The sequence below is a fragment of the Zootermopsis nevadensis genome, unplaced genomic scaffold, assembly GCF_977971745.1.
Source record: "Zootermopsis nevadensis isolate Lab colony 2312 unplaced genomic scaffold, Znev_1.0 Znev_ptg000028l, whole genome shotgun sequence".
Classification (NCBI taxonomy): Eukaryota; Metazoa; Arthropoda; class Insecta; order Blattodea; family Termopsidae; genus Zootermopsis; species Zootermopsis nevadensis.
The window spans coordinates 10000978-10015471 of record NW_028259160.1 but is presented as its reverse complement, the minus strand read 5'-3'; the positions used below and the strand labels follow the sequence as shown (position 1 = coordinate 10015471).

The window sequence follows — 14494 nt, the reverse complement described above, 5'->3', positions numbered from 1 at the left end:
AATGGTTTGCGTATAAATACGCGCGGCAGAATGATTTTGTGTGAAAAAATAAAAAACAAATCTTTGATACGAGCAGCCTTGAGAGTTTAATCCGCTATAAACGTAAAACAAACCGAAAGAAACGTGTCTTCCTTCTGAGTGAATTAGTTTTCTTAAATTTAGAGTGTTTCACATCAAATTTCACGGCTGTCGAAACTTATTAGGCCTATGGTTGCTATAGTAACACCCAATATATAACTTTATGTTTACATTCAATAATATTCTACCCACACTGTCCAACAAATTCCGATATGCCAATCACCGATTGTTACGAAACTCTTAAATGCTCAAAACGAGATGTCTCGTCAATAAACAATGTTGTTCTTCCCTGTAAGCACGTTAGTAATAGCGTTCATTAAATTAAATACTGGGCTACGCCGGTACGTAATCTTACAAGCTATCAATATTGTCAAAATCGGAAATCCAAAACTGTTATAAAAATGCACAAATAAAACAAGCATATTCTTTACTAAAAATAAGGCACAGGAAAGTTCAAGAACGCAGTTAAACGACTAATATTAAATTACAAATAACTGTGATTATATAAGATTTGAGGTTATCACAGCGGCCAGTAAGGAAATTGCTGTCTTCTGGGTTGTTGCGCCGTGTAGTCTGGTAAAAGTTTCAGATGTGCTTACGAACAGGAATTACCGATAATTTTTTACAACACGGAAGACGGTGCTGCTGTGTTGTGGCGAAAGGGAACTGCAAGAAAACGACTTTTTTTGTTCACGATTCGTCAGCAGATCGAAGTCTGTGAAGCCACAGATACTTTGAATCACACACCGGAACTTCTTGGAGAGCAAGATGACTTTAAGTAATGGGATTTTATGTAGACCTACTCACATCATTAAGTGCTAAATTTCAAACCAGAATAAACTATTCAATATGTACTCACCTCAACAACAACAACACTGAGACGAAATAACAAGAAACAACAATGAATACTAAGTATGAACACAAGACAGTCTTGACTTGTTCATCTGTGCGGCGACATGTCGCATTCGATCTCCGTGAAGCACCGAACTACACTGGCCGAATGCGTGAATACGACTGACTGGCTGGCTGGCCCGTCAGCCCGCTAGAACCTCTTGGTACCCACAGCTGGCAGCGTGGGGGACTCTGGCGGAGCCCATGACATCAAATGAGAGAAGCCTGCTTCTGTTCCTGAAGAGACTTCACTGTTATTAAATGCATTCCCTTTGCGGTGATATAACGTGGTTAAACGAATATCTGTACCTAACACCAACAAGCGCATTATGAGGAAAGCGAAAGTAAGCGGACGAAGTTGTGTCAAATTGAGGATCGTATATCTTGTTTATCCGGTGCTGATATCTATGAGTACCGACAATAATAATAAATTCAATCTTCGGCTTTCATAGGCCGTTTTGACGAGAAACGAAAGGCAATTGTAGATTTATTTATGGATTCGTTTAAAATTCCGATTTCGAATATTCGTGTTATTTCTCCTGTTACGACACAACATTCATTGCCCCTTTATTTCTTCAATTCGATATTCAACATTTTTCCGCGAAGTTTAAAAAAATTAATTCTAATAACACCCCTTTCCAGCACAATTTAGAGAGTCTAATGATATGGGAACATGATTACGAATAGTAACAACCGTAGGAAAGAATTTGGAAGGAGGCGACCGTTCCATACTTTAGACACAATTCCAGGATTCGTCTGAACAAAATTATAAAAGGCATGAAAATAAATGGGTAATTCGACTGAAATTTGAACCTGGTACCTCCTGGTATTTCGAACCTGAATCTGTCCGACAAATGTTAGTATGGAACAAAGCTCTACTACACTACAATTACAAACCTAGCTACCGCGTACCACGCTAAGAAAGTGGTATAATTTTTACTTCACATACATATTTTGCAACGGTTTCGAAGACAAATTATAACAATTTTTGTCGACTAACTGAATTCTCGAAACGAAAACAAAACGCTCAGTAAAAACCAACACCAAAGTTCGCAGTTAATTTTAATTTGATATCCTTGCAGATCCATTATTCAGAGACTAATTTGTGGTTCAGCTAGCATAAAAATACTAACACAAATCGTCCCCAGATTTGGTTCGAGATGTAACATTTATTCGAAGCCACTGCTTTATAATAATTATGGTAACACTCAATTAACTGCAGTGTATGGGTAGGCTTCTTAATATTGCAGGGCTGGGTTCGCTGCTCGTATTTGTGAGATTTCTATCCTATTTCTAAACTCAGTACTTGTTCTTATCATGATTGGCAATACGAATTCACTGACTAATTGATCAAAAACCATAGAAAATATCCTTTAGGATATTTCATTGATCACGGTATTGCAATAACGTACATCCTTTAACACGAAAAATACGCTCTTCTGTAATTAATGCGTGCCTGCTTTAATTCAGTACTAAATCAAAAGACGTAACACGATCGGATTCCCAACCACTTACTCGGGTTATACCTGGCGGAAGATCGTAGTGCCATCTGTGAGCGAAAGCGTCAAGCGCGCGACCTAGCCTGTTTCGTTTCTTTTTTCTGAAACAGTGCTCTGATGCTCAAGCACCTCGTCATGAAGGCGTATTCAGGAGTGGGGATATTATTTCAGTACTCCTGATATCAGCACTACACAGAGGTAGTGGTCAGCTGCATGCACCAGCCACTTAACCCCATTACTCGTTCAACAGCAGGCTGGCGTGCTGCGCTACATCTGGACATGGTAGCTAAGGGGAAAATCTTGTCACCCCTCCCGGGAATTACGCCTTGTTGCTATACTGACTGAGCTACACAGCTCCTTTGTTTTGGTTGACTCCTACAATGCTCAATCTGAAGTTCATGAAATTCCTCTTGAAAATGACTCATAACAAATACGTAAATTACATAAAATGTAGGATTAAGATACTAAAAAAATTCTTTTAAAACTCACCATATTTTGACATGATGTATATTCCATTAAAATTATGGTCAGCCAATGTTACATTATCCCCACTTAATGGTACCTGCACCTTGTCGTGGTGGTGGGGCTTGAGTACCTCAGTGATCCCATGAGCTATGCTGGCGGTAGCATAGCTACTTGTAGGGTGTCCCTAGCCAGATTGGTCGAGGGGCAGAGGTCAGACTAGGACAGGTACCCTGGTCCTCCAGGTTGGGGGTTGGTCGCAAGGCTAACAACCTTGCACCGTAAAAAGGAAAATGTTTCGAAACCTCAATCAAAGCCTCGGACAGACAGACCTAACAGAGGACCGAATGGAAGAGGAGAATTGAGGAGGCCATGGACCGAATACGGACCTGAGAGCCATAGAAGAAGAAGAATGTTACATTATACCATTAAATGCATAATTTGTGATTTAATGTACCATGCTTATATCTGAGCATGAATCATGAAAAAAAGTAATTGTTTTTTTTAAATGATCATGATCCTGCAGTTAACACGAAGCCTCGGCTTATAGTGAACAATGTGTTGCAAAATAAATAAGTACACACGAAATTAATTCTCAATATTTCATTTCATAAATTAATTTAAAAGCAACATCACACAGCTCTCTTTTGAGCCTGCAACGAGATTCAGTCCAATTTCTATATTGCCATTCTGTAAGTAAATCGCACAATCTGCAGACAAATGCTATTTAATATATCTAGGCATTGTACAATATCACCTGTTCCGTAACTGAATTTGTCGTGTAATCAAGATAATTTGATCTGCTATATGCCTTTAAACTTTCCAGCCAAATTCAATCCGAATAAACATTTAAAAACTGCACTTCATACACTTCTGATCAGAACACAATAGAAACATGTTACAATCTGGATATCTGATGGACCCAAAGTCAAATGGTACAGAAAATGAAATTCAGGATGACTTCTTTTAAAAACGGTATAATTTCTTACATATCAAATATTTTATTTATATTATTTCAACTCAGGTTGTTCAGAAAAGAAAACTGGGGGGCCGACTATTCTGAATACCACGCAGCAGCTTGCAGCAGGAACGTGCCGTCGTCGTGAAGCCATCCCACGGTCTTCCCTACAAGCGAACTAGTACCGAGTTCTTGGTAAACAAGAACTAATCTCACTGGCTGTTCAGTTCAAGGTCCATATCAGACCACACAGCTTCAGTTTCGCTCTCATCTGCTTCACCCTGGTGGACAAATTGAGCAAAACTATGTCTTATCATCATATAACGAGAATGAAGCATAGAAGAATCGAGGAGATCAACGGATAGCGTTGACTTTATATACAAAAAAGCGAGACTTCTCGTTCTTCTGTTAACCTCACCTCCACATAAAAATTTTCTGTTTTCTTGTTTCAGGAGATATCTCAATATGTACTTGAAATCCTGTTAGATTTCTTCTTGGAATCCACTTGTTAACTGGATGGTCGTCTTAATACACACGGATGTGCAAGAAAACAAAACATAAACAAACAGAACATGATATACTTTTTCAGATGTTGCCAGTAGCCTACTTCTTGTGCATACTTTGATATATTTCCATTTTGTTTCTCACTGCAGAAGCAGCTTCATTATTTGCTGTAACAACTGCTGCCTCATTTCCAGCTTGCCTGTATCATACACCTTACACTTAATACAGTACCATAAAAACAGTCCAGCAAGGTCAAATGTGGTAATGTAGCTGGCCACGGTCACGGCCACGGCCCACCTCGTGCTATCCACCTTCCGCGATAACTTAAATTCAAGTACTCTGTAACCCCAGCCAAAATGAAGGTGTGTCGGAACCACATTCATCGACTTGTTTGAAGACAAATGTTTTCTAAACAATCTTATAATTTATAAAATAAGCAAACAAACAAACTATTAACACTATAAAAAAGACACTAGTGCCATACGCGTGCGTTTCGCCCCAGACCAGCTATGGCCACCGGACCATTGGATCAATAGCTAAGTGCAGAGTTCAACTCCTGCGAAACCAACGTCCAGTGTAGTGTTGCTTGATATGCTTTTGTAAAATTCTCTACTTCATTATTTGTTTTCTAAACCATTTTGGTTCTTCTTCTTTATTACGCCGTCACCTTTACAGGAGGTAGGCGACATATTATGAACAGGATCCTTCCATCCTTTTCTCGGACTGGGACCTGTTCATATACGTTCTTGGCAGATGATCCACAAGTGGTTTGCCATTGCCTTCTTCTGTGTGTGAATGGAGTAATTGTTGGGATGCCATGGAAGCCCCCGGAGGAAAACTCTGTGTCACCTAGACCACGGCCTTGCCCAACACAAGTTATAAATTCGGGCACCGCCGGGAATCGAACCCGAGACCCCAGGATTCGATTTTGGTTAAATCAATTAATTTCCCTGTTGCCACTGATGATGACCTCTTGAAGTTGAAACGCATTTGGCACTAGTGTCTTCTTACAGTGTTAATAGTTTGTTTGTTTACTTATTTTATATTCTAATACACTGCACCATATGCAAAGTTTTAAAATCTTATAATTCATTCTCCAGAAAATATCTATAACAAGCAACTATCGAACGTCACACAATGAAATGCAGGTAACAAAGGTGACAAAAGTTAGTTTGCACCCGGTATGTATTTCTTGTACTGGTGATACCATTACTGTGAAATTAATCATCTGTGAACAAATGTAATCCATAAACCGCAGAAGCCTTTCTAATCGTCTGGAAAAAACTTTACCTGGTTCATATAACACCTCAATAGAAGTTGTTACATGCTTCGGATGTGGCGGGGCTTAAAATCATCGCTGCGAAATATCCTTCACACCAATGCTCGTGGGGTACCAGTATCTGCATAAATTCTGCATACACTTGAAAGTTGGCTTCGATAAATATCGCTTCTAGACCAGGAATGATGACTAAATACAAGTCTATACATTAGGCCTACCTCATTTTCAGAGTCTGCTATCCTCTCGTATGTGGTGTCACCTCCTTCTTCCTCTCCCACCGTCATATAATATGAGGTGTCCAACTTGCTTGACGAGTTATCTATCCTGTGCATTCCTTCCAATGCTCGCCGATTATTCGGATCTAAACTGCGTTAAAAATATTCATTTAATTGCATGGCAACAAATATGAAGGTAATTTTGGAAGAAAGATATGGTACTAAATTACTGACGTATTAAATTTCAGGACAGAAATAGGAACACGAACAATGAAAATAGTAAATACTTAATTACATTTTGTACACAAATCCTAGAAATTATTAGGGCTGTTAAACTGTTATATTGCAAAAACAATATACTGCACTGGTATTTAAGGAATTGATGGTGGGGTTCAGTATTAGACTGTTAACCGCAGTACTCAAATGTACTCACTTTAGAGCAATGCTATAATGGTCCAAAGCTTTTTCTTCCTCATGAACACGAGCCAACAGATCACCCAGCATCTGGTGCAGTTTGCAAGTCGGCTGCAGTTCAACCTGTTTCTCTAATAACGATATGGCAGACTCCAATGCCATCTCCTAAAAATTAGCATCACATTAACAGAGAACCATTTTAGAACAATTTTTCTCTCTGACTTTGTATATTAAATGGAGATATAAAAGAATGTTTTGAACTGCTTAAAGATTTCAACCCATACCAATTTTGGGGGATTTTCAAGCTTTTGAGCACTAACGCACGTTACATCTTTTACTTTCAGGTTTTAATTTAATCCAAATGTCCCTTAAAAAATGTGATGGATAAACAGACATTTATAAATTATCCTGATTTATGATATAAGGACCTACATAACAGAGAGGTTTGTAAACGATAAGTTTTATATTTTTATATGCATATTGCACATTACGTTTCATAAGGTAACAGGAGCAAAGACATGGATGCTGCCAACTCACCTGTTCATATATCTCAGCTAAGAGGTACACTGCCGGCAAATACATCTCATCCTGCGCTAGGGCCTTCTCCAGAATGCTCTTTGCTTTACACACAGTGACGGGATCTTTCATAAGGACTGAGGCGTACAACTGCACCACAAGACAAAAGAGCGTCACTTTTTTGACAAATAAGTCATACTAATTTGTAGAGAAAACAATATTTCAATAAGTTCAATAAGTCGAAAATAAACGCTTCTGCAATTACGTATAGGAATTCCGATGAATTTGTGTCAGTACATCCGGATCTTATTCCTGAGCTCATTTCCAGTTAGAAATGTCATATGAACTTAAGAACGAAATAAATAAATAAAGAAGTGTAAGACATATTAACAAAGTTCTTACAGTGAGGGCTCTGGGGTTCTGTCCCAGCTGTTTGCAGGCATTACTAGCAATAGTGAGAGCTTCTCGGAGCCTGTGCATGGCAATATAGCAATCGACGAGGCCGCGATGCGGCTCATAGCGATGCGGTGACACCTGCATCGCTTCTCGAAAGTGCACGACCGCATCCTGGAACTTCTTTAGATCCAGCAATATAGCACCTTTGAGGATCAGTGCCTCCACATTTCGTGGACTAAGGAAACAAGCTTTCTGAGCAAAGTAGGCAGCTTTCGAGTTCTTCTTTGTAGCATACAGAAAATAAGCCATTGCGATCCATGTTTCTGGGCCATACTCTGATACAGTAATGCTGGGTGATATAAGTTTCTCCAGTTCTTTATGCTTATGCTCCTTTGAAAGAAGAGCGGCCAGAACATCCAGTCCCCGCTGCATATATGGATCCAAAGCATGTGCCTACAGACAAAATTATACATTCATAAGAAAATCATGGGTGAAAGAGAAGTCCCTTTTTTTTTTGTTAATTTAATCACAAAAGTTGGTTCTTAATTCTTAAATTTAAATCTTATTAAAAATGACTTTAATAAATTTATGTTAACATAATTTGTTTTACTGATATTTCATTGCATGTATAAAATATATGCTTATGCACGTGAACTCGATGGCTTCAAGAGACAAATCAGATGTTCAGACTGAAATTGCCTCTTTAAATGGCACATCAGTACTCACCCTCTGCAGCACAATGAGAGCATTTTTATGGTCTCCAGAGTAGTAGTAACTTTCGCCCATTGCAACTAGAAGGTTGAGATTGTCTCGTAACGACGATCGATCATCCAACTGCCGGAATGTTGAAACAGCCTGGTTGTATTCCCGATTGTGAAGATGAGAATGGGCTTTAATCCAAGAATTTAACCTGTTCACAACCAAGAACCCAACAGATACATGACTTACCCAAACAAACGCTATATTTGTCTCTAAAAATTTAAAATAATGATTAGCTAATGTGTTCTTTATTTCCTATTAGGAGCAATGAAAAGAATGTTCATAAGTCTGCAGTACCTGTATAAAAGAACTGAAAAGTGATCATGAAAGTGGAGATGTTTTTCAATTCTGATCTACACAGATTATGGGATGACTCACCAATCCATGTTTCCAAAGTTTGATGTACCTTCAAGGACCAAAGCATTTACTTCTATTCCTTTTACTCCAAGACTCAGTAGTCCTTCTGCTGCTTCCAACGCCAAAGGACATTCCTACAAGTTCATTAGACATAAAGGAAATTTTGATCATATTGAAAGAAGTTAATATTTGTAATTACTTAGAGCTTTATATAGCTTATGAAGGGGACAAAATTCATGTTTAACAACTAGAATATGTCAACATCCTGTGTATTTTAACCCTTTGACTGATATGCCTGGATATGCTGGGCTAGCATAGACTGTAGCTTACTGTTTTACTTGGGACAGTCCAGCCTGTACCACACACAATTTCTTTTGTTATTCTGATAAGATCTATATGGTCAGTGACAAATTATACATTCTGACAAATACTTGGAAGTATTTGTATCAACAATCATATACATGGGCAAGCTAAGAAATACTCAGCAGTCAAAGAGTTAAAACAAAGTTTCACACTACCATCAGTCTCAAAGCATATAAGAATTAAATTTGTCTTTAAGTCTGCCAAATCACTTTTTTGGAATGATGAGTAAAAACAGAGCTCCAGAGTCAGTGTCAGTAGCATACTACACAGCAGTCAACTCAGGCTGCCTCCAGCACATAATTCAAGGTAACTCCATACCCTCAACACCTCCTTGTATGATGTTATGGCTGACCGTTCCATTCCACCTTGTTGGTAGAGCTTGGCAAGTGCCATGTTGATCTTTGCATTTCGCAATTTCCCTGGGATAGACTGAAGTACCACAATTGCCTGGTGATTCTGCTTCAAGTTGACATGGCACACATGAATCTGGTATTTTATATCTGTATAAAATATATAAATAGTAATTAAAATCACAGTATATTACTTTGAGGCAGTTCATGGTTCCACTAACTTCATAATTACACACACTTTTAAATTATAATTGCAAAAACACTTAAGATTACGGTTAGAAACTGGAAATAAAACAGAATGAAAGTTTCTCTTTTATTGTCAGTAAACTACATTTACCAATATCTGGCATGAGTTCTTTCTGGTTGTCCTGCGGTTTTGCAGTTCCTTTAGATTTAAGGAGGGACTTCTTAAATTGAAGAGCCTTTCGATACATTCCTTCTGCTTTTCGATACTGGCCAAGGTAAAACAGTGAGTCCCCATAATAAACATATGTCTGGAACTTTGCTGGTACCGTCAAAATATCAGGATTGTGCTCACTTACAGAGAGCACTAAATTTGCCTGTAATCCAAAACAATGACAGTTCAGATTATGATCACGTTTGTATCCTGGCATGTTCTACAAACTTGGCTTAGTGCTATGAAGGCTTTATGACATAAAAATTTATATTCTATTCTGATAACCTAAAACTTCAACATAACGACTCGATGGAAGACTATCGGGCTACAAACCGTGTCAGGTGGCTGAAAAGTGAATAAACTATAACATCAGAAACCTGACGCGGCTTATATCCCGAGAGTCTATAATCTACTTCAGTCACCGCGAAAGCTTCACTTTATACATCATAACTTGACTTATTATCCAAAACACTAAATAAAAGCTCACCAAAGAAACTACATTTGTGTATAGCTGCTGCTCAAACAACAACTTTATCTGATCGAATAACCCTGTCATACTCTATGCGTCTATTTAAAATGTAAAACACAAAGAGAAAACCTAACGAACACCACTCTTCTTTTACTGAAACAATTTAGCACAGATATTAAAAACATTCAATAATCGGTGATCACAGAAGAAAAAAGGGTCATGTAGAATAGTCCGATCGGAATTCAACACTATGTACAATGCATCTTAGAATACGTACTAAATGTTCTTTAACGGTTAATCTTTCGCTTTTCCGAAAATCAAAACATTATTTTCCTGCAATCTGGTTCGTCACTTATATATTTGGAATCGGAAGACGTCAATGGCATTGAAAAACCTACATATCTTAATGTAACCCTCCTACATCCTTAACGAACAGGAAGTCCTAATCGCCATGTTGGCAACCCTGCTCCCACTAGCGTTTGACGTCATACATCAACATGGCGGCCACTTTGGCTAAGTTGCGAAATCTGTATTTTTCTAAAACTTCAGTAACACTTTTCTCTCAAAGGTACAGCTTAATAATACAGTGTTACATTTTCGCTTGTTCTAAAATGAATACACTTGCAACTTTACCAAAGTGTATAACCTCTTGTACAAATGCAAATGAATATGGAACTTTCAAGGGAAGGTCGAGAGACCCTTGTAGTATTTATTAGTTGTACTTCTCATACTTGGCAGGTTACTATCATCAACCTCATCAGTTCAAGACAGTAATGAAGGGTGGTTCAGTAAACTGTTGGTGCGACGTATAGAGCCCACCAAGGAATCACATTCCCGATTATTGTCTGATAAGGAAATTATCTATGAACTACAAACCCATAATGTGAGGGCTGATTCTTCTGAGAAGTATTTGGAAAACTAGTAAGTTATGGCACTATTTAGGCAGTGTAATTTAAAAGGCTCAAGTAAGATATATATACGTTTTTGTTTCTGTTTAGTCAACAGTCTGTGCAGCTGATTGATGCCCATAAGTTAAATTATGAGTTAGTTGCAAGTTGGACAGTGGAATTGGGTGATTTAGACCAGGCTTTACACTTGTGGCGTTACACCGGGGGGTTTGCCACTATCGACAATGCGAAAAAGACACTTGCACAAAATAAGGTAAGCTTGAATGTGTTAAACACAGAAATTATGGTATATTCTGTGAATGTACTTCTCCTACTGCAGATGGGCTATACCGTTCAGAATCAAATGTGTCATCTGCATAATTGTGCATTGCAGTGTGCAGTTATTTAAGGTTGGATTGAATGCTAAAGTTATGTTAATCTGCATCTTTTGCTTCCTTCTTAATATAGGATTCTTTTATTAACTATTAATAGTTTATTAACTGTTACATCTTTATTATCATAATCAGTATGACAAGTCACCTCCTATTTTATCCTTAGCTTACATTGATAAAACTGTTAATTAGGGTGTGGGCTGACCGCCAGGGTCACTGCACTGTGATCCTCCCACCACATGCTAGCATGGGAAACAAAAATATGCAGGTGTTTTTAGTTAATTTAAAGAACCATTTCAGTTTAACATAAATTTGACTTAAAATTGCATCGTGTTGGCATCACTAAATACTATCATGATGTATGTAGCTCATCCGATGTAAATGGTATGAAATAGAGTTAGTACATTAGGAACAGAGACAGTTTGGTCTACTGGACAGTTTAACCAAGTTATGTAATTTTACTGTATACTAGTACTTGTTTGTTGTAGATACACTCCTCCCCATTAGTAATTATTTGCCTCTTCTAACTATAAAAAAATCATCAGTCAAAAGACATCTGAAAATATAAAAAAAGATTTTGCTTGCAAGCCTAGTAACAAGTCGTTTGACATGGTGGGGAGGATTAATATAATCAGAAGAAAAGGTTAAATGCAGCTGACAAATAATAATAAACAAATGTTTTGGAAAGCAGTCAGGAGTGCTCCATTACACTTAAAAGTACACAGGGAAAGAAAAATCCAATCATTTGTTGTATATTTATTTTGACATGACTTGTACCATTTCTTTTTCAATAATGATGATAATTTTATAGGATTTTGTAGCACTACAGAAAGAGAGAGGAAAACTCCTACGATCACGCCACCTTCAGTACTTGCTGGCATTCAGCTATTGGCCACCTATTGAACCCCGAACAGGTCCTAACCTTTATGAGATGCGCAGCTATAATCTCAAACCTGGAACCATGATTGAATGGGGAAACAACTGGGCACGTGCTATCAACTACAGACGTAATAATGATGAAGCTTTTGCAGCCTTCTTTTCCCAGATTGGTCGACTTTACAATGTCCATCATGTGTGGTGTAAGGAAATGCATATATGTTCTTCAGACTGCATGACATTAATCCATTCTGGGGAGTGGAAGAATTTTGAAACTCTAGTTTTCACCACTTTTCACTTTCTAGTATCATGGTGTCGTCTGTGTTTGTTGGTAATACAAGTTGACATGTAATATTGCCAATACTGGATCCTCCACATAAATTTTTAAATCAGCAGTACATCAGTTATCAGTGTTATCTAGCTTTGAAATTTCGGTGTCTTTCAATAAAGGATTTCCGTTTACACAATAATGTTATGAGCATACAACATAGATTGTTCATAATTTCATTTTCACTCAATTTACCCCCTGTATCCCCCAGTAGCACTACACTGTGCCAAAACTGTACCCATAATCATAAAATTGATTCATACAAATTTAATGTGTTCATGCACAAAGCGCCGTCACAGTGGCTGCGTGGTCTGTGGCGTGGGCCATGTGCCGCTTGGTCACTGGGACCGTGGGTTCGAATCCCACTCAAGGCATGGATGTTTGTCCGCGTCTTTCTATGTTGTGCTGTCCTGTGTACAGGAAGAGGCCTTGCGACAGGCTAATCACTCGTCCAAGGAGTCCTACCAACTGTCTGATAGATCAAAGCCAACGAAAGTTGGGACCCACAGATGCTCAAGGCACTGAAGAACAGGTCGCCTAAGTATCCTAAGTATGCACAAAGCTGGAAGTATAAGCAAAGACTATATACTGCATTTCAAAATTTGCATTGCAAGTCAAACCTCCTTTCTTACTGAATTTTAATATATCTGAAGTAGCTCTAACCATCAGTAGAAAACTGCTACCTTATTTATTGTAGATGACTACAATTGCTTACTTGATTGTGTGCAGGTTACAAAGATCTGCAGGCACGCAAGGAGACCAGAGAAGCAGCATGGCGTTCACCAGGTTGGGATGAGTGTGTTGCCTACACTGTTCCACTCATCAGGGAGATGCACTCTCGCATACTGACTCCCACCTCATTTTCTCCTACACAATAGACCCTGTCATCTGACATGGCTACATGGAACGTCCTGACCTATCAACATACTGCAATAAAGTTATTGCTGGTTTACGTTAAATTCTGGCATAAAACTCCCTCAGATTTTCATAATTTATTTTTAAAATATATTTAGGATATTACTTGTATGCAAATGTTACTGACAGTGTTTAAAAGCAGACATTTTATGCACCAAGTTATTAATGTATTTTTCATTAAATGACAGAAAATTTCATGTATGCCAAAGAAATAGGTTCTTGTTAGAACAATGCCAAGTGTTTTGTTCTGTACATGAGAAGCTCATTGATTTTTTCAGATCAAAATAAAAATAACTTTTAAAAAAGTGTAATACAAATATGAGATTTTCTCAGAATTTTCTGTAACCTCTGTCACTAGCTCCTGAATGTCTGAAAATAAAACCTTCCCATGAATAGTTTTTCATATTACCACTCCATTATGTGCTGCTGTCATGTATCCAAATATGCATTTTCACAGTTATGAATGTGCAATATAAAAACGTTTGTTATGTTTTCTTATCTTTTAGAACAGAATGAAACAGTATCTCCAATGAAATCTTTGCTTATAATTGTAAATTGGAGAGAATTTCTTTACAAAACAGGAACCAATAGCAGCAGTTAGTTTCTGTTGATGGGTACAGGGGTCCAGATGTTTAAGTTAACAATGTACCAAAAATAAAGGAGAAGCGTGTTATGATTGTGGGACTGTTGGAAATAAATGTATTATAGTTTTCTGTTTGTTGCTCTGTTATAATGTAAAGTTCCTGTTATTGAGGAACTGTGTTGACCTTACTGGTCATAACACATTGTAAATATTCATGGAATTGGTATATATTAACCAGAGTCAACGAAGCAATTTTATTATATATTTTGAAGATGTGATTTTCCAGAAGGGAAGTGAGAACAGCATTTCATGTACAAATTAATTTTTAGAAACCATTAGTAGGATATTTCTTTTTGGTAAATGCGTATACATAGCAATGTCGGTGTATCATCCCAAATGAATTCTAATATTAAAAACTTGTTTGTCAAATAAAATGACCTCAAGTAAATATAAACAGTTCTTCTTTATCAGAAATGTAAACATTAACTTATAATAAGTTAGATAATTGTTACAAAGGCAGATGAACACAATGTACATGTTTTCTACGCAACTCTTTGTTACTATAAAATAAAATTAAGATCATAAAGTCAAATAGTGTCTAGTCTA

The 14494-nt window shown here is 37.6% G+C and overlaps 3 protein-coding genes across 3 annotated transcripts in view; 1 reads left to right on the top strand and 2 right to left on the bottom strand.

The window, feature by feature from the left end:
- The window catches only part of pigs (GAS2-like protein pickled eggs), a 48946-nt gene extending 47777 nt beyond the window's left edge, over nt 1-1169 (bottom strand). The window contains exon 1 of the mRNA XM_087357601.1: nt 938-1169. The gene's annotated coding sequence lies outside the window, so the exon portion shown is untranslated. The remainder of the gene's footprint in view (nt 1-937) is intronic.
- Nucleotides 1170-3358: 2189 nt separating this feature from the next.
- Nucleotides 3359-10092, bottom strand: APC7 (anaphase-promoting complex subunit 7). The gene is made up of 10 exons (XM_022083575.2): nt 9926-10092; nt 9379-9601; nt 9010-9191; nt 8350-8462; nt 7939-8122; nt 7219-7665; nt 6838-6966; nt 6320-6465; nt 5890-6037; nt 3359-4169 (listed from the first exon to the last, which is right to left on the bottom strand). The coding sequence occupies exons 1-10, from the start codon at nt 9992-9994 to the stop codon at nt 4101-4103; spliced, it is 1710 nt and encodes a 569-aa protein (XP_021939267.1). The 5' UTR covers nt 9995-10092; the 3' UTR covers nt 3359-4100.
- A 246-nt stretch (nt 10093-10338) lies between these two features.
- Nucleotides 10339-14480, top strand: Nipsnap (protein nipsnap). The gene is made up of 5 exons (XM_022083576.1): nt 10339-10475; nt 10646-10828; nt 10906-11068; nt 11998-12265; nt 13120-14480. The coding sequence occupies exons 1-5, from the start codon at nt 10405-10407 to the stop codon at nt 13266-13268; spliced, it is 834 nt and encodes a 277-aa protein (XP_021939268.1). The 5' UTR covers nt 10339-10404; the 3' UTR covers nt 13269-14480.
- Nucleotides 14481-14494: the final 14 nt, after the last annotated feature.